The sequence below is a fragment of the Sciurus vulgaris genome (assembly GCF_902686455.1).
Source record: "Sciurus vulgaris genome assembly, chromosome: 7".
In the NCBI taxonomy this organism is placed as follows: domain Eukaryota; kingdom Metazoa; phylum Chordata; class Mammalia; order Rodentia; family Sciuridae; genus Sciurus; species Sciurus vulgaris.
In genome coordinates this window covers 55,619,706-55,647,665 of record NC_136467.1, presented here as the reverse complement: position 1 = coordinate 55,647,665, position 27,960 = coordinate 55,619,706, and the positions used below count along the sequence as shown (strand labels likewise).

The window sequence follows — 27,960 nt, the reverse complement described above, 5'->3', positions numbered from 1 at the left end:
GCTACAATTAATACAGGTACAATTGGTCATGTAGCTCATGGGAAATCCACAGTTGTAAAAGCCTTTTCTGGAGTTCACACTGTCAGGTTCAAAAATGAATTAGAAAGAAACATTACAATCAAGCTTGGATATGCTAATGCTAAGATTTATAAACTTGATGACCCAAGTTGTCCTCGTCCAGAATGTTTGTTATAGGTCATGTGGAAGTGGCACAACGGATGAGTTTCCTACAGATATTCCAGGGACCAAAGGGAACTTCAAATTAGTCAGACATGTTTCCTTTGTTGACTGTCCTGGCCACGATATTTTGATGGCTACTATGCTGAATGGTGCAGCAGTGATGGATGCAGCTCTTCTTTTGATAGCTGGTAATGAATCTTGCCTTCAGCCTCAGACTTCTGAACACCTTGCTGCTATAGAAATCATGAAACTGAAGCATATTTTGATTCTACAGAATAAAATCGATTTGGTAAAAGAAAGTCAGGCAAAAGAGCAGTATGAACAGATCTTTGCATTTGTACAAGGTACAGTAGCAGAAGGAGCTTCTATTATTCCAATTTCTGCTCAGCTGAAATACAATATTGAAGTCGTCTGTGAGTACATAGTAAAGAAAATACCAGTACCCCCAAGAGACTTTACTTCAGAACCCCGACTTATTGTTATTAGGTCATTTGATGTCAACAAACCTGTTGTGAAGTTGATGACCTTAAGGGAGGTGTTGCTGGTGGTAGTATTCTGAAAGGAGTATTAAAGGTGGGCCAAGAGATAGAAGTCAGACCTGGTATTGTTTCCAAAGACAGTGAAGGAAAACTCATGTGTAAACCAATCTTTTCCAAAATTGTACCACTTTTTGCAGAACATAATGATCTCCAGTATGCTGCTCCAGGAGGTCTTATTGGAGTTGGAACAAAAATCGACCCCACTTTGTGCCGTGCTGACAGAATGGTGGGGCAAGTACTTGGTGCAGTTGGAGCTTTACCTGAGATTTTCACAGAATTGGAAATTTCCTATTTCCTGCTTAGACGACTTCTAGGTGTATGCACTGAAGGCGACAAGAAAGCAGCAAAGGTCCAAAAGCTGTCTAAGAATGAAGTGCTCATGGTGAACATAGGATCACTGTCAACAGGAGGGAGAGTTAGTGCTGTCAAGGCTGATTTGGGCAAAATTGTTTTGACTAATCCTGTATGTACAGAAGTAGAAGAAAAGATTGCCCTTAGCCGAAGAGTTGAGAAACACTGGCGTTTAATTGGTTGGGGTCAGATAAGAAGAGGAGTGACGATCAAGCCAACAGTAGATGATGACTGAAGAATCCCAGTTAAATAATACATTTGGATGGAGCTGGAATTTCTCTTAAACAACTTAGGTATATATTTTCAGAGCAATACTCAGCAATTAATTTCACAGCTCATTACCTTAGTAGGTAGCTGGAAGGTTGTTCTCATTTTTTTGTTGATGAAAATTTAACCTCTAGCACTAATATAGCATCTACAATAAATATAAAAATTGGTGTAAAAAAAAAAAAAAAGAAAAAGAAAGAGGCTTGAAGTCTGCCTAGAGATGAAGATAGGGACAGCTTTATCCAGAACACATCAGAACTAACAGTTCTATTATAGGGCTGTCTTTCTGTTATCTACTGTTAGCATGTACTGTGTGCTGAGTGCTCTAAGTGCAAATGGTTAATCAGAGACACTTCCTTCATTTAAGAATGTTATTCTCCAAGTCAATTACCTTGTTATTTGTCTACATTGCTATTTATTTGCTACTTTTTTCCCTCCTCATACAGGTTTGCAAAAACCTACCTCTGGTTTCTTCCTATAGGAAATATAGTAAAACACTGAAGCCATCAGAACTTGAAGTATTTCCTTCTATAATGGCTAACTTCAATTTTTTCAAGAAAATTATTCTAATAATTTATCATTTAGTAACACAAGCACCTTTGCTTCCAAATGTTTCCTTGGTTTTTCTTCTTTTGCCTTGTTGAAAAAATGTCTTGTCAGTGTCAACTAAGAATTATATGTGTATCTTTGTGTGTGTTGCCCAGATGAATCATAAAGCTTTGCTCTAAGATTTTGAAATTTTAGATTTTATTTTTGAAGTTTCCTTTTAAAAAATTAAGATCATCACAAGATTGAATTGAATGATGTTCATTTGAACCTTTCAAAAGCCTACTTTTTTGAAACACTTATACATACTGTTTTCAAAATACAGTTCTCTTTTTTCATGTTTTTCTTTTGTCTTTAGTGTTTACATGTTTATTATAGTGTGCTTTGAATATCTAAATCCCTCCAATATTTCTGCCATATGTTAATAGATACCTTTTTTTGACAGCAATAATCACTAAGTCTGTATTCATTTTGCCTTTCTTGAAAGATAGTTGAGCCAACTCTAGCATGTATACATAATTTATGACATGAATTTTATAAACCTATTTTACTTCTGACTTTATTATTATTTTTCTAATTATTTTCCTTACCCATGTTCTGTGTGAATATATACATATACAGAGATAACAAAATTTTGTGTCATTAAAAAATATTAATTATTCTAAATAACAACAACAGCCAAAAACCCCACAGTAACATAATAATGCCTCTGGAATGAACAGATGTTAACATTTTGCCTCATTTATTTTTGTTGTTCATTGAAATAATATATATATTGTGGAATTTCCTTGGCATAGTAATATGTTGTCTGTGTCTAAAAAAATTTACATAGAAGACATTTATACCTATCATTCTGTAATTTTCTTTTTCTCACTCAAAAGTATGTTTTCAGAGTTTATGTTGCTATTTTATACCTAGTTTTAAAAAATTTTGGCTACTGTATGGTATTTCAGTGTATGAAGATGAAACAATTTACTTATCTAGTCTGAGTAATGTGTATTTAGGTTACTTTTTTCATTTTTTTTCTATTGTAAGCAGTGCTACAATGAACATCATTATAGGTATCTCCAGTGAACATATGCCATTTTTTCTGGGGTTCACTTATAAATACTGAAAAATGGAATTACTGAGTTATAGAATACATACAACATCACAGTTTTCAAATAGTCCTCCAAAATTTCATACCAGTTTACACTCCCGCCAGCAGTTTGTGGAAATTTTCATTTTGTGACATCCTTGCCAAAGCTTCATTTCAACAGCCTTCTTTTTAAGATTTTGTCAATCTAATGGGTGTGAAATTCTTCCTTATTGTGTTCAATTATTTATTTTAGAGTTGGGGTCTTAACCATGTTGACAAGGCTGACCTCTGAATTCCTGAACTGAAGCTATGGCATGAGCCACCATCCCTGTTTATTGTTTTAATTCACGTTTTTTCTGATTTAGTGAAGTTTTTTTTTTTTTTTTTTAAATCAATTGATGTTTTCTCTTAATGCTTGTGGAGTATATTTTATCCTTTTGTTAATTGTGTTTTTCTTAGTGATTTGTAGAATAGTTGTTTCTAAATTTCTTTCTTTTTTTTTATAATGTATTTTTTTTACTGTAAACAAATGGGATACATGTTGTTTCTCTGTTTGTACATGGCGTAAAGGCATACCATTTGTGTAATCATAAATTTACATAGGGTAATGGTGTTTGATTCATTCTGTTATTTTTTTCCCTTCCCCCCACCCCTCCCACCCCTCTTTTCCCTCTATACAGTCCTTCTTTCCTCCATACTTGCCCCCCTCCCTAACTCTAACCCTAACACTAACCCTTCCCTCCCCCCCTAAATTTCTGATACTATATATGTTGCTATGTATGTTGCTTTTAAAAAATTTTGTCAATGGTGGATTTTGTTGTGTAAAAAAGCTTTAGTTGTTTTATAGTGAACTTTAATATAGTTAATCTTTTTTTTTTTTGTCTATTTTAAGAAATCTCTTCTTACATAGTCTAAAACACTTCTATATTTTCTTCTTAAATAGTTAAAGGGTTCCTTGTTCATATATAGGTGTTCAGTATAGCTGGAATATATTTTTGTTTTCAACATGAAATATAGATATACGTTTATTTTTTACAATGTGGATAATTTAGTATCCTGGCACAAATTTGTGAATAGCCAGTTTGCTCCCTCTGAAAAATGCCCTTTTTCATATAACAAATTCCCACATTTATGAGAGTCCACTTCTGAACTGACTTTTCTGTTCTGTGGGTTTCTTTTCACTTGGGCCACTAATTAATAAAGTGCTGTGATAAATTTTAACAGTAGAAGAGCAGATGTGTCTCTTTGTTCACTTTCATAAAGATGTTACAGATTTTTGTCATTATCCCTGTGATTCCTATAATTCTAACCCTATTGTGGGAATACACATTTTTAAATTATATTTTCTAAGCCAGATTGTCTATGTTATAGTATACAGTCTATTTAGACAGTCATATTTCCTTCCAGTTAAAATTTTTGTTAGTTCCTTTTACTACATCATCATCATCATCATTATATTGTACTGGGGAATGGGGCACTCTACCACTTAGCTACATCCCCAGCTCTTTTTGTTTTTTGTTTTGAGACAGGCTCTTTCTAAATTGCCCAGGCTGCCCTCAAACTTGCAATCCTCCTACCTCAGTTTCCCAAGTTGCTGGAATTACATGCTTGTTTTACAATCTTATGCATTGTATTTTTTCTGTTTTATTAGTTTATCAAAATCTCTAGGTCAGTATTAAATAGTACTAATAGTTTAAATAGTGGGCATCCTTTCGTCAACTGGTATTTTTATTATCTGAGATAGATTTTTATTCTTGAAAAGGAATATTTTTAATTTCTATTAATTAGTATTCAATTCATTAAAGTTGTAATTTTTTAAATATAGTTTTTTTCTAAACCTTTGACTTTAACTTATTATTTTTGCTAGGTCTGTTTTTAGATCTAATAGTTTTTCCTGGAAATAAGAATGTTGACACATTCATGTTTGGTTAACTTATCAGTCTAAAAGTTTGAATCCTTCAAACTATTACTTATAAAAATAAATTCCTATTCATTTCAAACTACATTTTACTGTTTAGCCTATCATATTTTCTTCAGTACTTGAAACAGTCATCAGGGCTGATTTGCAAACCTGATATGCAATGTCTACCTTAATAAGTAACTTTTGTGAATCTAATAAATTAGACTTATACAGTTAATAAATCTGATTTTCTTAATCATTTTAAACATATAAGAAAACTGAACCCCAACCTAGTGGTGGTACAAGCCTAAAAGCCCAGTGATTTGGGAATCTGAGGCAGTAGAATCACAAGTTCGAGGACAGCCTGGTTGATTTATTTAGGCACCAGGGATTAAACCCACAGGCACTTAATCACTGAGCCACACCCCCAGCCCTATACACTAAGTGGCTGAGTGTCTCACTAAGGCTTGAACTTTAGTTTAGCCTCATGGCTGAGGCTGGCCTTGAACTTTAGATCCTCCTGACTCAGCTCTGTTGCTGGGATACAGGCATGTGCGACCACTCCCAGGCAATTGGAGCTTTTCATATTGTAAAATATAATATTTTCCTTCTTTTATTGTATATAAACCTACAAGTTATTTAAAAGTCTTTCTTAAAAGTAAGTATTTCAACTACCTGTTGAAATAATAGAAATTGTGTTCTTTTACTTTTTTAGATCATTTAATGGTTGTCTAGGTTAATATCATTAAGATATTCATAAGGGTATTCATGTGAAGACAAAACTTGTTAGGCAAGGTTTAGATTTCAAGTTTGGCAAAAACAGCAATAAAAGTTCACCATATTTGAAAGTTTGTCTGTGTTAGAACTTTTATAAATCGACAAAAACTTCAAGATAACTTAGCCCTAAGTAAGTTAGGGTTACTAACTTACTATAGATGTAAACAAAGTTATGGAGAGTTTAATATACTAATTAGGACAGGATCACATAACTAGTTATAAGTTTGTGCTATCATCATGACACCAGTGAATCCAAATGTAAAATCTTAGCAGTGAGTAGTAGCATTTGGGAGGAGTCTGTGACACCAAGCATATAAATTCCTCTCTTCAGAAGGGAACAGTTAATGGTATTATTAACAGATGATGTTATTAAATGGAATACATGATGGTATTAATAATAGATGATGTTGTTAAATGTTTGTAAATATATTGAAATCCTTATTAATAGAGAAAATTTACAAGACAAATTCAGTTCTTTGCTCCAAAATAATTTGTATAATTTGTTTGACTCTTTTGCTCAGTTTCATTGTTTCATCTATGAACCCTCTAGTGATAAGGGGTTTGTGTGTGTGTGTGTGTGTGTGTGTGTGTGTGTGTGTGTGTGTATGTGTTAATATGAAAATGTTATAGTAGCTATCAAATAATTTGGCTATATCATCATGATTCTGGCAGTTAGATAGAGATGTTATTTACTAAAGTGAGCTTAAATAATTGAACACTATAATTTTTAACCTTTTTTTAAAATAGGACAGTCTATTTACTCTCCCTTACTAGAAGTAGAAATTTTCATATTGTATGCCACAGACAAGAATGCTTTAGACAATTTGTTATTTCTATTATCAGGTGTTATTTCTTTTTTATCAAATACATATAAATACACACACGTATCATACTGTCTTGATAGTAGTCTCCTGTGTAGCACTGCACTGAAGAGCATGTTTTGTGGAATGTTGATCTCAACAGGATCCTCAACAAAGGTTTCTGTTGCAAATAAGTTTAGGAAATGAATGTTCTATCTCTGTTTCGGAAGTTCTTAGTAATAGTAACATATTAAAGATACCGACAAGGCTTGCTGGTAAAGTTGGCCAATTTTTTTTTAATGTATTTTCCCAAATTTATTTGCCTAGAAATCAATTTAGGAGGTAACTCTAGTTAACATTCTATGACAGTAGAATTCTAGTTTGGTAAATACAATTCAATAGTGTGAATCCTTAATGAGTTGTAGATCTATAATCTTTAAATATTAAATGATTGGGTTTTTTGTTTGTGATGTTGGGTATCAAACTCAGTGACTTGCATGTGCTAGGCAAGCACTCTTATCACTGGGCTATATTTCTAGACCAGTTTTCTCTTTCTCTCCACTCCACCCCCAGTACTGGGGATTGAACTCAGGGACAGTCTACCACTGAGCTATATCTCTAGCACCCCTGCCCCGCCACTGATTTTTTTTGACAGGGTCTCTCTTATACTGCCCAGCTTGGCCTCTAATTTACAATCCTCCTGCCTCAGCCTCCTGAGTTGCTGGGATTACAGATGTGCACCACCATGCAGTTAGACTTGGATGTACTTTTTAAAATGTCTTTCTACTACATTAATTGAATTAAGAATAACAGATGCTTACAAATGACTACTATATAAGAAACCAGTGGAAATTATTGAATAAGATATCCTTGTTCTTAGAGAACTATAGGGAGGGCAGATGTGTGCAGGGATTGCTAAAAATGAATCTGTTTGTTAAAGCACTACATCAAATCAGATAAAATATAATGAATAAACATTAAAATAATGTTAAATTCATAACAACTGATAGCTTTGTAAAAGTTATAAATTACCAACATAAAAAACTATCTGTTGTTAATTTTTTATTCTGTTAGAGGAAATTCTGGATATTAGTGAATGGAAGAGAGAAATGGAGAAAATATGTTTGCTTTTGAAGAGGGAGGGAACTACTGAGGGTTGAACCCAGGTGTGCTTTACCACTGAGCTCCATTCCAGATTTTTTTTTTTTTTTTTTAATGTACCAGGGATTGAACCCTGAAAGTTGCTTAACCACTGAGCCACATCCCCAGCCCTTTTTTTTTTTTTTTTAATTTTGATACAGGGTTTTGCTAAGTTGGTTAGGGCCTCACTAAATTGCTGAGGCCGATCTTGATTTTGTAATCTTCCTGCCCCTCTGGAGTCACTGGAATTATAGGCTTGTGCCACTACCCCCTCTTCCAGCTCTTTTTGTGTATTTATATTTAAAATTTTGATACAGGGTCTCACTAAGTTACTTAAGGCCTTGCTAAATTGCTGAGCTGCTCTCAAACATGTGATTCTTCCACGTCACTAGGTTATAGGCATGTGCCACTACACCCGGCTTACTTTTTTTTTTTTTAAGAACATAGTTTCATCCAGAGTGTCCTTTTAAAGTACTTTATGCTTTTCTCAGTTATGGTCGCTGCAGTAGGTCTGTTTATAGGTAAAACAGTTCTAGTAGTTGTGATGTTTGTTTTCTTTAGAAAATTTACAAATTGATTATGCTTAGCCAGACATGTTTTTCTATGTGGATCTATGTATTGGAAAATGTTAACCTTAAACTACATCTGTCTGCTATTGAGCAATTTTTTGTTTGTTTCTGGTTAAGAAACTCTTTATTGGGTATCTACCACATGCAAACCAAGGCTCTGGAGGATTCCAGAAATGAACACGAGTTGCTTCCGAGTTCTCCAGAGAACCACTTACCCTGTCTACCAGGTCCCACTATGGCCCTGTACCTGCTACCAACATCTCATCTTAAGAGACAGGCCGCATCTCCACAGGCACAGGCAGTCCTATCTGCGCAACCTGGCAACTGGGGACTGGCTAGGCGCCCCCCTTTCTCAGCTTGGAAACCCTGCGACTTTCTCCTCCCCCCCCACACAGGTCTTCTTGGCACTCAGGCTCTGGCCGCTGCCAGCTGGGCACGAACTGGGTGGGTACAGTTCAGAAGTGCCATTTAGCATTTGTATTAGTTGGCCCATCCACTCTCAGTATGTCCACTCAGGGAATGTACACTTCTTTTAATTTTGTCTTAAATAAATAGCATTAGGAAAACAAATTTGATAACTTTAAAAAAGAATATGAGCGGGCTGGGGATATAGCTCAGTTGGTTGAGTGCTTGCCTCGCAAGCACAAGGCCCTGGGTTCAAATCCCCAGTACCTCAAAAAAAAAAAAAAAAAAAATATATATATATATGAACCCAAAGATAGGTAACATTGGATTGTCTATGATTTATGGAAAACTGCAGGAACATCAAGACACCTCATGTAGAGCCTAGAGACCTGAATCTGAATTCTGACTCTGGCATTTCTTAGTCATATGACCTCAGCTAACTCAATCATTTTGTCTGTTTCCTTATGTTAAAAAAAAAAAAAAAAAAAAAAAATGATGGTAGTAATAGTAATAGTACTTTTTAAGAGGTTGTTAAGGCTAAATTTGATGTATAAAAGCTTTGTAAATGATAATACTTTTCAAGTGCTAGTGGGTAATTTTTAGATTTTGTTTCAGCATCGATATGAATAGTTAGTTGTGCAGTTTGTTTTTTCTAGGTTTGATTGTCAAAGCTTTTGAGAATAAATAACCAAGAGAAATCTCTTTAAAGAGAGTATTATTGGCTGGAGAATTAGTCTCCAGGACATGGTTAGAATTATTACTTTGGTCTAAGTCCTAAAAATTCCAGTAAAAACTTAATTTAAAACAGTTCCTGACATTATGACGGTTCGACAATAAATATCAGAAGCATTAAAACTAAGTTTGACCTAACAATATAATTTCTAAACTGTAATTTAATGAAAAAAATACATAAAAATAAGAGATTTAATATAAGTCAAAATATTAACAATATTTTAATAATCTCAAATTGAGAAATTTTATAGTGATTTTTATATTTTTATTTTTATATTGTAGTACAAGTTCCAAATTTTGTAGAATGAGCCTGTATTCCTTTTGTAATCAGGAATGAATATCTAGATAGATAGATATTTGTTGTTGTTGCTCAGTGGTACATGCTTGTAAATTACAGCTACTGAGAAAGTTGAGGCAAGAGTGTTTCAAGTTCAAGACCAGCCTGGGCATTTTTGCAAGGCCCTAAGCAACTTAGTGAGGCCCTGTCTCAAAATAAAACATAAAAAGAACTGAGGATATTATTCAGTAATAAAGCATCCATGGGTTCAACTCCAAGTATCAAAACAAACCAAGGAAAAAACAAATATCATGGACTTGTATATAATTTAAGTGTAAGAAATTGCAGACAGTATTCATTTATGTGAGACAGATATTATCTATGATTGAACTTATCACCATGAATGCCTTTGACTATACCTTTTGGCTTTGCCCTTCTCTATGTTTTGGTGGACTGTAATTTACAGGTGATATGAAGTTTATAATTGAAGGATAATCAGTGGTCATATTGATGGAGGCTGTGACTTTTAGATAGGATGAACTGGCAAATTAGGCCAACTACTATGATGAAAACAACATTGGAGGTTCAGCCCCACTTTTTGTGGAGCAGAAGATTCATAATAGTTTAGAGCAGTTCAAAGTCCCAAGTTAATTATGCATTGTATTTGTTTACCCCCAAGAATGTGACATCATCCTCTTTTCACCTCTAGCCCTTTGTAGTTCGGCACGTATTAGACATTATTGGAATTGAAATGGAATGGAAACTAAACATGATGTGTATTTTGCTGAAAAGATATTTCAATATTAAATGATAGGAATTATGCAGACATAGTGACAGGCAACTTCTAGGTTGAGCAAGGGGAGTTTCTAGGAGCAATAATGACCTCTTATGTTTAGCCATCTCTAAACGTAGGGCTTCATTGGGTTTATTGTTGTTGTTTATTGGTTTATTTTGAGGTAGAGTCTCATTGTCTTGCCCAGGCTGGCCACGAATTCCTGAGCTCAAGTGATCTCTGCTTCAGACTCTTGACCTCAGTCTCCTGGTTAGGTTGGGACTGTAGGTGCACCCACTGTGCCTAGCTCTCAGAGAACCTTTTCTATTTTGTCTGCTAAGAGTACATTGGAAGGCCCTTGGCACTTTCAGCATCTGAAACAGCTATAAATAAAGTAGGAACATTAGAAACTGATAAAAAAAAAAAAAAAAAAAAAAACTGGAACATTTAAGAGAAGAGTAAAATAAGTTTTTGTAGGTGCATATAAGTGTATTTTGATCAACTTAATTAAGCTTCCATTTTAACTGGGCAGGAAAATCAGTCTTTGTCATTTTGCCCTCTGTGCTATTTAACAACATATGCTGTTTCTCATGTTAAGACCTTAACAGCTGTGCCAACAAGTCTAGTTTGAAAAAAAAGTACGGGCTTAATGGTGTCTCTTTGCAGATCAGCCTGTCAACATTTCTGTCCATCAGTAGATTACTTCAGCCCTTCAGAACAGTTGTTTACCTCAGATATTTGGGTCAAAAGTCAGTGTTGTTAAGACACTGCAGCTTACTGTAAGAACTAGAATTATGAATTTGGAACTCTCAGTTCCAAGGAAAGCAATGTTAGACAAAGCTGGGTGTTTGTGTTTGTTTTTCACAGAATAATTCAGATACTACCATTAGCTGGAACTCTCTGATCTGAATGACAGATGTCTCCTTTTACCTAATACTGAGATGACTTTTCAGTAGGATTTTCTTGGAGCTCAGGTTTTTAATTCATTCAGTTAAGCAAGCATTTAAATATTGAATTAGGTGCTGAGTTTGTAAAAATGAGTGAAACTTGATCCCTGTCTTCAGGGCTTGCACTTTAATGGGAAAGACATAAACAGATTATTTCAATATAATACATGGACGTGTGCAGAGGAATGTTAGCTCAGTCACAGGGAGCCAGGGAAGGGAAAGCTTCATGGACAGATTAACTGATAAACTGTATCTTACAAGATGGGTAAGAATATTAAGAGAGAGAACAATAGAACACTAGAAATGTGACATTAGAAATGTGTTCACTCAATAGGGGCAGGAGAAAAGAACTAGATACATAGAGAACAGGTCTAAATGCCCCAAGAAGGTACTTGGACTTTATTCTGAAGGTACTGAGCAGTCACTGCAGAGTTTTAAGCATTGGGGTGACATGACTGGATTACAGTATTTGAGTACTCTAGAAGCACAATCAGTGAAACTTTTGGTAAGACACAATTAGTAGCAGGAAAATCTCTTCAGAGGCCATTGAATAGTCCAGGCAATCAATCTCATGATGAGAGCCGAGCCCTAGCGTAGGGTGGCTAGTCCGTGATTAAGGATGGACGAGGATAGGTGATGCAAGAAATGTTTTAGGTGTTCAAGTCCATCCTTAGGATTTGAGGATTGGCATATAGGGAGCAAATGCTGTTGAGATTAAGAATGCAGAAGCAAAACATTTTTTTGTTTAGTTTTTGGATTTTTGTTGTGTTGTTTTTTGGTACTGGGGATTGAACCCAGGGGCACTCTACCACTGAATGCACCCCTAGCCCTTTTTATTTTTTATTCTGAGACAGGATCTCACTCAGTTGCCAAGAGTGACCTCAAATTTGTGATCCTCCTGCCACAGACTTCTGGGTTGCTTGGGTTACAGGCATTTGCTACTGTGCCCAGCTGCAAAACCGTTTTTAGGGGGAAGATGATATGTTGTTTAAGATCTAAATTTGAGGCACCTTTTGGACATTAAGATAGATATGTACTCAGTGTTAAAAGTCAGAAAAATGATAATATATTATCATCTTAGGCAGAAATAAAGAACAAATAAATCAGGGCATACCCCAAAGTGTTGTTATTACTTAAGAAGAACTGGGCCTAGAGAAGGCATTACGTATAAAAATTGAATTTGCAAACTGGTCCAGTGGCACACACCTGTAATTCTAGCTTCTGTAGAGACTGAGGCAGAAGTATTCCAAGTTCAAAGCCAACCTGGGCAACTTAGTGAGACCATATCTAAAATAAAAAATAAAAAGGGTTGGAGATATACCTCAGTAGTACAGCACCTCTGGGTTCCATCCCAAGTTCCCCAAAAATAAAAAATAAATTGAGTTCGTTGCAGTAGTAGTATAAAATTGCCATAAGTAAATTAAATATTGTGGGGAATTGAGTGCTCCACTTTGTGAAATCATTTCATATATCATTTATGGCTTACCTTTTAGTATGATATAATATGAATGATGACTTTAATTTAGCATTTGTTTTGTTTTTTATTTCCTCCAGGGGAGATTGGTTTGTTTTTTGTTTTTGTTGTGCTTGGGATCAAGCTAGGACCTCACACCTGCTAGGCAGGCACTCTACTCCCAGTTCTAATTTAGCTTTTGATAGTTCAGAAGGATTTTTTTGGGAGGGGAGAAGGGGTTATGGTTTCTCAATATCATTAGACATGTCAGTAATTTTAATGTTAAAACTTTGGATATAATATCCAAAATATACAGATTTTTAAAATATCGATACAGGTTGAGTATCCCTTATCCAAAATGTTTGGAACCTCCATGTTTCAGATTTCAGACTTTCACATTTTCATAGATTTTGCCAGTTGAGCGATCCTAATTTAATCCAAAACTTTTTTGAGCATCAACAGAATAGGAATGTTCAACCTATAATAGGTAATTTATTGAGTGCTTATCATGCGCCACTCTCTGTTCCACTACTTTTTTTTTTTTTTTTCAGGTACCAAGGATTGAACCAAGGGCACTTAGCCACATCCCCAGAACCCCCTTTTATTTTATTTTTTTGAGTAAGTTTTCCTCTAAGTTGCTTAGGCCTCACTAAGATGCTGAGGCTGGCTTTGAATTTGTGATCCTCTTGCCTTAGACTCCTGAGCTGTTAGGATTACAGGTGAGCAGCACTACACCCAGCTTCTATTCCACTACTTTATGTTGATTCATTACATATAATTCTCTGATAGATAGGAGGAAACTTGCTGAGTATCATACAGGATTCATTCCCTAGGAGTCTTGCTGCAGAGCCTGCCCTTTAACCATTATACTATGCTGCCTTATAAAATAATATAGGTTATAGGTACATTTGCTCATTAGGGAGAAAGGAAACATGAAAAAGCATTATATGAACAAAAGCCCAAAAGATAATGTTTCTAGAAATGTAAACTTCTAAAAACTACAGGATTAATTTAGCATCAAGAAAATATGCATACATGTATATCATGATATATATATATGTATATATATATATGAATATATATACATAAATTTGGTACCAGGAATTTTGAACCCAGGGTTGCTTAACCATTGAGCCATATCCCTAGCCCTTTATTTATGTTTTATTTTGAGACAGGGTATCCCTAAGTTCTTAGAGCCTTTCTAAGTTGCTGAATCTGGCCTCAAATTTATATTCTTCTGCATCAACCTCACAAATTGCTGGGATTACAGGTGTGCTCCACCATGCCTGGCTTTTATTAATTAATTATTTTATATATGTGTGTACATATTATATATAATTTTATATATACATATAATTATACATGTATGTAATTTTAAGAAAGGATTACATTGCTTTTTAGGGGGAATGGAAACCTGATATTTCAGAAGAATTGGGGAAATTGGAGAAATACATGGAGTTGAATTAGTATAAGGAAGGAAGGGAAGGATTTATGTCAGATTAATAATGGCAAAAGCTAAATTCTAAGGAAACTGAAACTCCCAGAAAAGAATGGTAAGGAGTTTATTATCACTGGTATTTCTACCACTGTATGTTTGTATAATACTTTACATCTTTCAGAGCCAAGAGAAAGGAAGTGACTTAACTAAGATTACGTGCCATAGAAGTGTCAGAAACAGGAAAGAACCAGGTCTTCTGATTTAATCCAGAGTCCTTTTCATTATGTCATATCCCTTAATGGAACCATGCAGATTCATTCCTGCTCCTAAATCCATAAAAATGAGAAGAAAATGCATAATAAAAGAATTAGCTTATCAACCCTAGATCAAAGAGAGTAGCAGTAGCTTAAAGAGATGTAATGGTAAGGAATCAATCAGTGGTGCTCTAATCGAAAAGATTACCATGCTTCTAGAATCTGAAGAAACTTTTCCTGCATTGCCTACTGATTGTATATGACAGGAGAGTCACCAAAAGAAAAGTGCTTAGGTATATAAATAAATAATTGCTGGGGTTTTTTTTCCATTCTTTCGAACTGTCAATGGTAGTTATTTTCACAGAGGGGAAAGTTGTGGGTATAATTCAGAATTAGTAGTCCAGGAATAGAATGTTTTTTTACAAATATATGAACAGTTTTCATATTAAGAATTACTAGGTTGACACTGACAGGTTGATCCTCTGAGTAGATTTTCCACAGATCCATATAGAAGCAATATTGTTACATATAGTTAGAAAAGCAATAGTTCCAGAAAACCAGTATTCCTTTCTGTGGGAAAGAAAATTGTCACATGTAGGGATATGGGAAGCATTACTTCACTTTTTGTAGTCTTAGAAAATCCCTATACTTATATACATAGATACACAAGTATACATTTGCCCCTGGGGGAGGACACAGCATTCCTGTGTCAGAGAGGTCCTCTGGCAGGAAGTGAGTGGCGAGAATGGAAGCTGATTAGAATTTTTTTTTTTGGTACCCAGGATTGAATACAGGGGTGCTTAAACCACTGAGTCACATCCCCACCCCTTTTTTACATTATTTTCTGAGACAGGGTCTTGCTGAGTTGCTTAGGACCTTGCTAAATTGCAGAGGTTGGCTTTGAACTCACAATCCTCCTGCCCCAGCCTTCCGAGCTGCCTCAGCCTTATACATGGGCGTGGGTCACTGTGTCCTGCCAATTAGAATTCATATATAAATTTCTGTAGATAGGACTTTCTTGTAATAGGGACTCTGAGGGTCTCCATTCCATTCCAAGCAGGGAAAAGCTAGCAGTGATTGTATAGCTAGTTGGTTTTGTAAGTCACATAGTTGAATTAAGAAACTCACTGGCAGTGGTCATTTGGTGCTTATTTTTACTCCAAAGCAGTTTTAATCCTCTATCATCTTATTTGGGTGTTATTGATAGACAATGAAATTTTTATGTTTATAAGATCCCAGAGCAACTATGGTGCATAATTTGTGCAGTGTTTATATTACTCTTGGAAAAGATGAGAAATGTATGTTTGAACTAGGAATATTCTGCTTTTCTGGAAAATTACAGAAGTGCTACAGGAAATTATTTTTTTCCTTTTCACTGTGGGATTGTTGAGAAGGGATTAATTTTCATTAAAAAGAGCCAGAATGCTGTGGATATGATGAAAATATTAGGTTAGTGACCTGTGAATAAAAGAAGGAATACTAAGTGTCAAGAGTAGGGCCTTAAATAGTGATCTTTGGCAGGAACAAAGTTTGTTCTTCAACTTATGTCTGGAAAGTTACCAGGGCCTGTGGAAGACTTTGCAGTCTACTTCTCAAAGTTGCAGAGAATGTGGAAGCTTTTACGTGGGCTCCAGAGTTCAGGTATGAGTGGTGTGATCTTGCTCTTTTTGTTTCTTTTTTTAGTGAATGGGACTTTTTATTCTAAGAGGAATTATAAAAATGGTCAAATCTGAAGGGAAGAAAAAAAAAGAATTTTTATAAATTTTAATAGTCTTTGTTTTATTATTTCTTACTTTAAAAAACAAATGAATACCTATATGAAAATAAGTATTCATTTGTTTTATTGTTGTTTGCAGAGCTGGAGATTGAACCTGGGGCTTTGCAGATGCTAGGCAAGTGCTCTACCACTGAAATTATGTATTTGAAAACCAAAAAAATCAAAGACTTGCTAGACTCTTATTTACCATCTCTTTTCAGAACTTGTTTACTCATATTGTATATCCTTGTAATAAACTCACTGTCATATTATGCATTTCTTTGCTTATTCCTCATTGTTGATCTTTAGAGTTCATTTGCATAAAACTGAGTTGGGGAGTTAATCAAAACTCTATATTTCTGGACCTTACCCCCAGAGATTCTGTTTCTGCCAATCTGGGTGAGGCCCAGCAATCTACACTTTTATTAAACATCCTCAAGCTACTCTCACCTAAGTGATTGAAGGCCCACACTTAAGAACTAAGCTAAGTGAATAATTGTGACATTAGCTGCCATATTTATATATTGATAACTTCCAAATCCTTATCTTTAGTCTAAGCCATTCTTCTTAAATGTCATATTCAAGGCAGAACACACTCTGATTCAGGTTACCTGCATTCAAATCCCAGTTCATCTACTTAATACCTGCTTGACCCTGGGCAAGTTACTTCTCAGTTGCCTCTTGTAAAAAGAAAATAATGTCTCATAGAATTGCCTCGACAATTTGGTGGATCAGTACATGTAACATTCTTTGACCAATGCCATAATAAACTCAATGTATTATTAGCCCATAAGCACCTCAAACTTCTTTAAAATGAATCTTTTATACCATCTCCACCCTCCTCAAAAATCTATTTTCTGCCTTTGCTGTAAATTGCTTTCATTTTTTTCCCTGTCACTAATTTTCCTCATCTAGGTCACAAGTTCTATGAATTCAGCATTCTAATCATCTCTATCTTGTCCCTCCTTTCCTTTTCTACTTTTATTACTTTGGTTCAAGTTTTCATTACAGGGTTGTAGAATAGTCTTCCAACTTGGACTTAATAGCCTTTGGTTGCTTTTCTCCATTCTGATTTCATTAAAATCTTTATCATAGGCAATGTGATCTTGCTATTCCTTTACTGAATGGCTCTCATTGGCCACAGGATAAAATCCAACAACCTAGGTCTGGCATACAAGGTTCCTCAGATTGGTGTCCGCCTCCTCCTCTTCAGGATTTAAGCACATTTTATAATCTTCCAGTGCTAGTAAAGTCCTTACAGGAAATCACTAAAAACACTGGATTCTCCCTTGTTTTCATAATTTTGTATAGATAAGCAAAGTAATGGTGTGTGCCAAGTTCCAACTTTGTCACTTACTTAGGTGTGTGACCTTGGGTAAAGTAGTTATTCTGTGTTGCAGTTTCCTCATCTATGAAATGGAAATAATTGTGCCTTAGAATTAGTATGTAGATTTAGTAAATTAACTCACCTCAAAAGTATTCAGTATGAGCTATCATTATTACATTTATTACTACTGTGCTATTTCTTCTATCTGTATACAAGATCTTCTCTCCTCATTATCTTCATTTATTTCCTTTTTCTATTTCTTTTCTTTTTTTTTTTTTTTTCAGTGCTGGGATTGAACCTGGGGGCTTGCATATACTAAGCAAGCACTCTACTATTGAAACACATCCCCAGCCCCCTATCTCCATTTTTTTTTTTTTCCATGAACTACTACTCGATCACCCTTTGTTTTGAAGAAGTGACCAGGTGTGGTGGCACATGCTTGTAATCCCAGTGATTTGGGAGGCTGAGATGTGAGGATCTCAAACTTGATGCCAGCCTCAGCAACTTGGCAAGATCCTGTCTCAAAAAGAAGAAGAAGAAGAACAGGGGATATAACTTGGTGATGAAAAGCTTCTGGGTTCAATCCTATACCAAAAAATAAAAAATAAAAATAAAAATTAGTTGAAGAACTGGTTCCTCCAAGAAGTCATCTCTGAAATCCCCAGACTCTGCATTAGATCCTCCTTGGGTTCTCATAGCACTCTCAGTAGAATAATTGAGCTATGAATGCCTTAACTTGGGATCCTTCTGCCTTAGCCTCCCAAATCACTGGGATCACAGGTATGCACCACCATGCTTGGCTACAAAGTAACTTACTTTTTAAAAGTTAGAACTTTCTGAAGAAATATTACCAGTAATATTTTTAAATCTTAAGAAATGTGAGTTGCTTAAATAAAATTATAAATTAAGACACTGAAAGAAAGAAAAAAATCAAAACTATGTAAAAATACATATGAAAGTACAACATGGATTGTTTATTTTAAAGTTAGTTTAGTGTTTACTGAATTGTTGGGTTCAACCATAACAAATATTAGTATAGAGAGGTAGGCAAAAGTTGTTGAATTAAACTGGGCACAGTGGCACACACCTGTAATCCCAGTGGCTCAGAGGCTGAGGCAGGAGAATTACAAGTTCAAGGCCAACCTTAGTAATTTAGTGAAACCCTGTCTCAAAAACAAAAAGGGCTGAGGATGTGGCTGAGTAGTAAAGCACCCCTGGGTTAAATCCCCAGTACAAAAAAAAAAAAAAAAAATTGTTGAATTAACAAATTTCAGGGGGTTCATTTTATAAATTTGTTTTTTTAAATTTTTTATTTGTTCTAATTAGTTATACATGACAAAATGCATTTATGCATTTTGATAAGTCATACATAAGTGGAGTATAATTTCTCATCTGATTGTACATATTGCAGCATCACATTGGTCGTGCAGTCATACATGTACATGAGGTAATAATGTCTGTTTCACTCTCCTATCCTTCCTACCTTCATACCCCATCTCCTCCCTCACTCCCCTCTACCTAATATAAAGTAACTCTGTTCTTCCTTAGCGCCACCTCTCCATTGTGAATTGGCGTGCATATATCAGAGAAAACATTCGTTCTTCTGTTTTGGGGGTTTGGTTTATTTTGCTTAGCACAATGTTCTCCATCCATTTACCAGCAAATGCCATAATTTCATTCTTCTTTAAAGTGAGTAATATTCCATTATGTATATGTACCACATTTTCTTTATCCATTCATCTGTTGAAGGACACCTAGGTTGGTTCAGTAGGTTAGCTGTTGTGAGTTGAGCTGCTATAAACATTGATGTGGCTGTGTCACTATACTAAAGTCCTTTGGGTATAAACTGAGGAGTGGAATAGCTGGGTCAAATGGTGGTTCCATTCCAGGTTTTTTGAGGAATCTCCATACTGCTTTCCAGAGTGGTTGCACCATTTGCAGTCCCACTAACAGTGTATGAGTATACCTTTTTCCCCACATCCTCGCCAACACTTATTGTTGCTTGTATTCTTGATGATTGTCATTCTAACTGGAGTGAAATGGAATCTCAGTGTAATTTTGATTTGTGTTACTCTAATTGCTAGAGATGTTGAATATTTTTTCATATATTTGTTGATCAATTGTATTTCTTCTGTGAAGAGTCTGTTCAGTTCCTTAGCCCATTTATTGATTGGATTATTTGTTTTTGTGGTGGTAAGTTTTTTGAGTTCTTTATATATCCTGGAGATTAATGCTCTGAGGTGCATGTGGTAAAGATTTTTTCCCTTTCTGTAGGCTCTCTTTTCATGTTATTGTTTTTTGTTGTTGTTGTGATCTATACCTATTTTGCCCTTTTTTAAAATGGGCTATAATTATGCAATTTTATATCCTTTTAAATTTTATATTAACTCAGGAACATTTTTTCATGAACTGAGTAAGACAAAGTAAATCTAGGTAATGATGGAGAGTCTAATCATTTAAGTAATCATAAATATTGCTAAGTTCTAAGCTTATTGGATACAAGTTTGTTAAGAAAAAAATCTAATTCATAAAACATTCATAAACCTAGTGATTTTAAATTCAGCACTTGATAAGTTTGCTTGGAAACCGGGTAGCTCTTATACATGGATTGAGTTGAATTATCTGTGTGTATGTACAATTAGATGCTATATTATAATTTATAAAATATTTGTAAAGGATTGGCACTACTTTGTACTGTTATAAAACTGCCTGTTGCCTGGATATATAGCTCAATAGTAGAAAGCTTTTCTAGCATGCAGGAGACCCTGGGTTCAATCTCTAGAATCACAAAAACAAAAGAACAAAAAAAATCTGCTTTTTGTACTCATGTAACAATAACATACGTCTCACATTCAAACTGTTTTAAGATAATGAGCATGGAGAACACTCAATAAGATTCTATTGATAGTGTTACTGGCAGCCAAGCCCAGAGACCCCTGCCCAGATCCCTAGCTGACTGAATTGAACTGCCTGCCTGTTTAATAAATAGGCAAAAGATGGAAAAGTGAACTTTTATGCAATTTGATCAAACTGGGGAGAAACAGGTAGATTGCTCCCTTCACCCACCCACCCCCACACAGAAGCTATACAAAAAATGAAAGCCAGGTGGTATACTTGAATTTAGTTGACCTTGAAGAGGGGGCAAAGTGGGACAAAAGGCTGGAAATACACATATGCAGATTTAGTTTTGGCTTGTTAGAGGGAATGCAGCAATTTCGAATCAGTTTCTTTGAGCCCATCAGGGTCAGGGATTGTAGTTTCCACCCTCAGCAGGAGAAAACTCTGAATTTCAGAGGTTGGTGTCCCAAATTCAGACTGTTTCAATAGTTATGAAGTAAGCAAACCAGTTTTACTCTGTATGCTGTTGAGTCTCCCATTGTGTTTCTCTTTCCTCTCATTGCCAGTCTTTATTCAAAAGTGAGACTGCAAACACATATCGATAGCAGAAACTATCCCCTGTACGCTTCATATTTCAGGGAATATTAGACACATTTTTTTCCTTTAAAGTACTGGGGATTGAGCACATGACCGAATGCATGCTAGGCAAGTGTTTACCACTGAGCTACATCCCCCGCCCTAGACATAGATATTAAGTCATGACCTCCTATTCTCACAGTGACTCCTTTGTTTTCACTTTCTCCTGTTGTGTTTCTCACTTAAAATGATCATTTGGCTTTGATATTTTTTTGAGGGTTTTGCTTCCTTCCTTTCATTTGCTTCCTAAATGTTAGTGGCACCCTAAGCTCCACCCATGTTGTCTCTTAAATCTATGATTCTTAGTAAAATTTTGCCTTGGGGGGACCTCAGTGAGTAGAAAATAGTTCTCTAAAAATAATAATAATAATAGTTCTCTAATGGACGAGGCAGTGAGTCTCAGTCGTTGCTTTTTTTGTAGGCACATCTGCACACTGAAAATTGCTGTTCTTTATGCTCCCGTTGGGTGATCTTAATGGATAACCAAGGCTAAATCTCTGGATCCAGCCTAGACTGCTCACTTAACCTCCAGATCCATACATATTTAAGTTTGTTTGCCACACAGCTCTGTCATGAAGAACCTCAAACTTGACATGTCTAAACCAGAATTCATTATTCTTTGGTTTTTTTTTTGTTTGTTTGTTTGTTTTTGGTACCGGGGATTGAACTCAGGAACATTTGACTACTGAGCCACATTCCCAGCCCTATTTTGTATTTTATTTAGAGACAGGGTCTCACTGAGTTGCTTAGGGCCTTACTAAATTGCTGAGGCTGGCAATCCTCCTGTCTCAGCCTCCAGATCTGCTGGGATTACAAGCATGTGCCACCGTGCCTGGCACTTTGTTTTTTGCAGTACTAGAGATAGAACCCAGGAGTGCTTTATGCCTGACTACATCCCCAACCCTTTAGTTTTTTTTATTTTGAGACAGGGTCTCAGTAAGTTGCTGAGGCTGGCCTAGAACTTGAAATCCTCCTGCTTCAGCTTCCCAAATTGCTGGGATTATAGGCATGTGCCATAGCACCCAGTTTGTAACTCCTTTTATATTACAGTCATCCCCTGCCTCCACCATGGCTGCCTGAAACCCTGGATAGTATTGACACCTATGTCTACTATATTTTTTCTATATATACATACTTATGATATAAGGCCACATAGTATGAAACCTGTATATGTTTTTTCCTATATATACATACCTGTGATAAATTTTAATTTATAAATTAGTCACAGTAAGAGATTAACAACAAAATAGAACAATCTTAATACATTGTAATAAATGTTATATGAATGTTGCCTCTCTCCAGAGTCCAGATATTGATATTTTCCAACTATGGTATACCTTGGGTAACTGAAATTGCAGATAAGGGGAAGCTACTGTATTCCATATTTCAATTAATGCCATCACCATCTATTCACTAGCTCAAGTAAAAATACGATGAACAATTTTTTAGGGGACGGGGGGAATTGGGAATTGAACTCAATCCTTTTTATTGTTTTTACTTTGAGACTAGATCTCTCTAAGTTGCTTAGGGCCTCACTAACTTGCTGAAACTGACCTTGAACTTGTGATCCTCCTGCATAAGCCTCCCAAGTTGCTGTGAACTACAGGCATGTGCCCCTGCACCTGGCTTGAGCATTTTTTATTCTTTTCTGTCCTCCATTTCCTGTATCTAGTTGGTTCCTAAATCCTTTTAGTCATATCTTCTGAGTATCTTTTATGTTCATTTCATCTATTCCAGTTTTATCTCAGGCCTGTATTTTTCTTGTTTGAATTAGATTAGTAACCTTTTTGTGTTCTCTGACCTATAATTTCTCTTTCAGTCTGTCCACCTCAAACCCATCAGAATACACTTGTCAAAATGCAGACCTGATCATGTTATTTCCCTTGATGTCCTTCATTAACTTCCCAGCCTAATCAGATAAAATATAAACTCTTCAGTAGGATGTACAAAGTCCTTGACTATCTTTTCCAGCCTCTTACTGCCAACATTTATTCACTGCTCCAGTCAAATTCACTCATGGTCCTCAGTGATTACATATTCTATCTCCACTAATTGTGTATTTCCTAATTTTGTGTTTCTGTTAAACTTCTTATTGTTTTGGTTTCTGTCTTTCATATCTTTCTTTGCTGTCCAGTGAGTCTTGTTAAATAATAGTTAAACAATATATTTAATAGTGGGACACCAAAAAGCTTAACTGCAAACTCCAGATCCATCCAGTCTATTCATTTTGTCATCTTTAGTGTCTTGGGCTATTCATATTCCCTAGATAAAGATATCCTCATCTCTGCTTAGTTATATAGACTGCCAACATTAATCTGATACTGGAGATAGGAAATTTTGACTCAGTGAGAGTCAAAACAGAATCTGAGTCAAGTGAGTACAAATAAATATATAGGCAAAACTTAATCTGGGAAAGGTGGGGGGGCATTTCACCTCAAGGTGAAGGGAATAGCCCTGATTGAGAGTAGTCAAAACTGCCTTGAACCAAAAAGAAAGAAAGGAAAAAAAAAAAAAAAAAAAGTCACCCCCAGACTTATTTACTGAGTGGTTGAGGCACAAAAGGCTGGTATTTTTATGATAATACCTTTAAGGAGTTTCTTTCTTGCAGAAGAGGGAGGTTCATGTATTATGTTTTGACATCTCCCAACACCTGGTGTTTATGACTGATTTGATTTGTCAGAGTGGGGGGAGTAGGAAAAGACTGTTTGAAGGTAAGGATTATGAATTATGATTCAAGAGTGAAAGAATTTTAGCAAGTAACAAATTATGATTTAAGAGTTTATTATGGTTCCTGGTTGGTGTCCTACACCAAGCATTTATGGTTGATTAAGAATAGGAGGGGCTTAGGCATGTCGTGCTCACCTGTAATTCCAGTGATTTGGGAGGCTGAGAGGAGGATGGCAAGTTCCAGGTCAGCCTGAGCAATTTAATGAGACCCAATCTCAAAATTAAAAAGGGGACGGGCTTGTAATTCAATGATAAAGTGCTCCTGGGTTCAGTCCCCAATCCCCAGTACTGCAAAATAAAAAAGAATACTAGGGTAAAAAGGGCACATTTCATATGTTGTAAGAGTGTGAGAGTAAGAGAGACTTCATAACATATTATGAAGTAAGACCCTGAGAGTTTATCTGCCATTTTGTCCCATTCTGTTCCCTCTCTGTCTCAAATTTTCCTGCTTTCACTCCAGTGCCCCACCCTGAACTGTGCCAGTGTCCCCCAATCTAGAGATACTCTATAATTTCCTTTTCAAACAAAAGAAACAAAACTTCCAGTCTTTCCAGATGAGGGTATAGCACTCTTGGCTGCATGGAGAGGCAGAGGAGATTTGAGCATATAATTTATTTCTAAGTTAAACTTTCAACCTCTCCACTAGTTTTCAGCCCTATCATAACTACTGCTTACAGAGTCAAGGCTAATTCCAGGGCCATTTTGCATTGGCTGATCCTGTTACTACTCATACATCTGCTTTTTGTTTTCCAAATTTTGTTGTCATCTCTCCTGATCTCTGCACATTTATATCTTTCTTTAAATATTGTTTTCATATTATTTTAGTGGATTTCCAAAAAAGCAAAAGTCAGCATGTATGTTCACTGTGCTGTATTACCTAAACTTTTTCAAAACTGTTTCTGGCTTTACTTGTTTCTCCGTCAGTCAAGGAGAGTTAGACAATCTCTCCTTTGTGCTCCTATGGCACAGCTTTTATCATGGGAGTGAACCCACTGAATCCTATTTGTTTTTAATATGTTTGTCTCCCCTACTAACTAACATTATGCATCCAATAGCCAGAACTCATCCATCTGATAAAACAAACTCTAGCATTCTCTATTTACTCTTTCCCTGTAACCACCATTATACTTTCTGTTTCTGTGAGTGTGATTACTTTAGATAAGACATATAAGGAGAATGATAGAGGGTTGTTTTTTGTGTTTGACTTATTTCACTTAACATAATATCCTCAAAGTTATGAACATTGTAGCATGTGTCAGAATTTGCCCCCCCCCTTTATTTATTTATTTTTTTGGCAGTACTAGGGGTTGTCCAAGCTGACCTTGAACTTGCAGTCCTTCTACCTCAACTCCTGAGTCACTGGAGTAAAGGCATGTGGCACTGTACCCAGCAAGAATTTGCTTCCTTTTGAAGGCTGACTAATATCAATACAGTCTACCACATTTTGTATATTCATCCGTCAGTGAAAGGTTAGGTTGCTCCACATATGGCTATTGTGAATAGTACTGCTATGAACAAATAAGTAGGTGTATAAGTAAATACCTTTTGAAGCTTTCAGGTCTTTTTGGATAAATGCCCCAAAAAAGCGATTATCCTTTTTTTTTTTTTCATATTACTGTGGATTGAACCCAGGGTGGGGGTATTCTACCACTGAGCTACATCCTTAGCTCTTTTTCTTTAAAAATTTTAAAATTTTGAGACAGGGTTTCATTAAGTTATCCCCAGCTGACCTCAAACTTAAACTCTTCCTGCCTTGGTTTCCTGAGTAGCTAGGATTACAGACATATGCCACTTCCAGGAGAAATTTCTTTGAACACCTAATCTACCATATTGCTTGGAGCAATATACTGCAATAGCTGTAGACATACTTTAGAGATACTGATAGTTCCAGGCAAATAATTTTTAGTTGCACACACACAATGATATTTAATCTTCAAAAAGGAAAAGAAGTCTACACTTCCTTTCTATTCTAGGTACAATTTTCAAACTTAGTCCATACTGTAAAATTTGTTCTTCAATCTCAATTAAGTGAATATTATCTGATTAGTCATTCTTTAGAGGGTTTATTAGCAGGACTCAGATAATAGAATATATTATACTCTCAGTAGAGTATAATAAACAATCTGTGGATCGAGAATAAGAAAAGGTATCAGAACATAATTCACATTCTAAAGTACACTATAAACTCAACTTTAAAAAAATGCAATGACTTCATAGAAGTACCCACAATAACCATTAAATTCCAGAAATTCAGAAATAACTTATGACATTGCAGTGACTATAATGTAAAATGCATTAATAGAAGCATCAAATCTCATATTTAATATTCTGATTTTTTATTTAAATTAATCAAAAAACAATTTATCATTAACTTTAAAATTGACTTTCTGGATTGAAAAGCCATCATTCCGCAGTCATGATTATAAAGACTAATTTTGGGCAAGAAGCATCGGTAGATGATAAATCCAGCAGCAAAATTTTGATAAGTGTGATATTTACACGGTCTTAAAATATCTTCCCCATAGATTGCCTATAAGATGCAGGAAAAAAATAACTGTATAGTAGAAAAATTGAATAACATTGATCAGATGATTAAACTTGATATCACCCATGAGAAATACTAGATAGATATCATGTGCCTATGGATATGAAACCTTGAGGAGACACAATATCACTTATGTAGTATTCTGGTCAGTAATGCAAAATAGGAATCTCAACATGGAGAAACATCATAAAAAAAAAAAAATACCCAAATGAAAAAGATTGTTTTTTTAAGAGGGGGAATGTGCTGTTTTCTTTAAAAATCTTTTAGATTGTCATTAAAGACAGGCATGCCAGGCACTTGGCACACTTGTGATCCTAGTGACTTAGGAGGCTGAGGAATGAGGATCATACCTTTGAAGCCAGATCAGGCAATTTAGTGAGCCCCTTTCTCAAAATGAAAAGGGCTGGGCATGTAGCTCATTGGTATAGCACCCCCTGGGTTCAATCCAAGAGAGGGAAAACAACAATCCACAAACACTGTGTATCTCATCTTTGGCTTTGATTGTGGTAGACAAAAAGAATCTTTCCTGATTCTTGCCTCATGAATTTGGACTTGGAATTCCCACTGCCAAAACAATTTTAAATCTAAAACTTTAGTTTCGTGATACTTTAGGTTTTAGGTACCCTAGAAACCTAGCAGAAACAATAGAAATCTCTGAAGAAAGTGCTTTAAATACTGACAAAGAATTTCTAAATTCTAAGAAATGTGAGCTTAAAAACAAGAAATCATAGCCAGTCATGTACACTTGTAATCCCAATTCTAGCCCCAGCTAGCTAGGAGGTTGAGGCAAGAAGATTGCAGGTTTGAGACCAGCCTGGGCAGTTTAGTGAGAACTCGCCTCAAAATAAAATTCTTTGAAAGGGCTCGGGATGTAGCTCAGTGGTAGAGCACTTACCTAACATGTCCAAGACCCTGGGTTCAGTCCCCAGTACCAGGAAAAAAAAGTTAGAAATCAGTAAAGGTAAATTAACCAGGCACTGTAGACAAGCATCAGCAGAAGCCACAAACTACAAAGACTGATTTCTAAAATTATCAAATAAAGAAATTTTTAAAAATATGTTTAAGATGTTAAAGCCATTTAGAAAAACTCAACATGGAATGTGAGCAAGAGAAAATATCTGATATTATACATAATGGTGGAATAGTGATTTTTTAAAAATTAAACCTTTATTTTTACAGACTGCATTTTCATTGTACACAAATGGGGTACAACTTTTCATTACTATGGTCGTACACAATGTAGATTCACACCATTTATGTAATCATAAATATACATAGGGCAATACTGTTTCATTCTACTATTTTTCTGTCCCCCACTCCCTCCCACCCCATTTTCCTCTGCACCATCCAAAGTTCCTTCATTCTGCTCTTCCCCCTGCCACCCACCTTATTATATATTGTCATGCACTTACCAGAGAAAACATTCAGCCTTTGGTTTTTTGGGCTTGGCCTATTTCACTTAGCATGATATTTTCCAGCTTCATCCATTTACCAGCAAATGCCATAATTTTATTGTTCTTTATGGGGCTGAGTAATATTCATATATATATATATATATCTCACAGTTTCTTTATCCATTCGTCAAATGAAGGGCATCTAGGTTGGTTCCACAATCTAGCTATTGTGAATTGAGCTGCTATGAACATTGATGTGACTGCATCACTATAGTGTGCTGATTTTAAGTCCTTTGGGTATAAACTGAGGAG

At 35.6% G+C, this 27,960-nt stretch overlaps 2 protein-coding genes across 4 annotated transcripts in view; both read left to right on the top strand.

Moving 5' to 3' along the window:
* CEP57L1 (centrosomal protein 57 like 1) overlaps positions 1-27,960 on the top strand; it is a 66,789-nt gene that overhangs the window by 5,195 nt on the left and 33,634 nt on the right. Inside the window, exon 1 of one of the 3 annotated variants that reach the window (XM_079149159.1) lies at positions 13,333-13,452. The exons of the other annotated variants lie outside the window; for them this stretch is intronic. The gene's annotated coding sequence lies outside the window, so the exon portion shown is untranslated. Of the gene's footprint in view, positions 1-13,332; positions 13,453-27,960 lie in introns of those variants that run through there. 3 annotated transcript variants of the gene reach the window in all.
* Positions 43-1,474, top strand: LOC306666863 (eukaryotic translation initiation factor 2 subunit 3-like). The gene is given in 2 exon segments (XM_079149163.1): positions 43-686; positions 689-1,474. Coding segments are annotated over 2 exon segments (1,173 nt in total). The 5' UTR covers positions 43-130; the 3' UTR covers positions 1,306-1,474.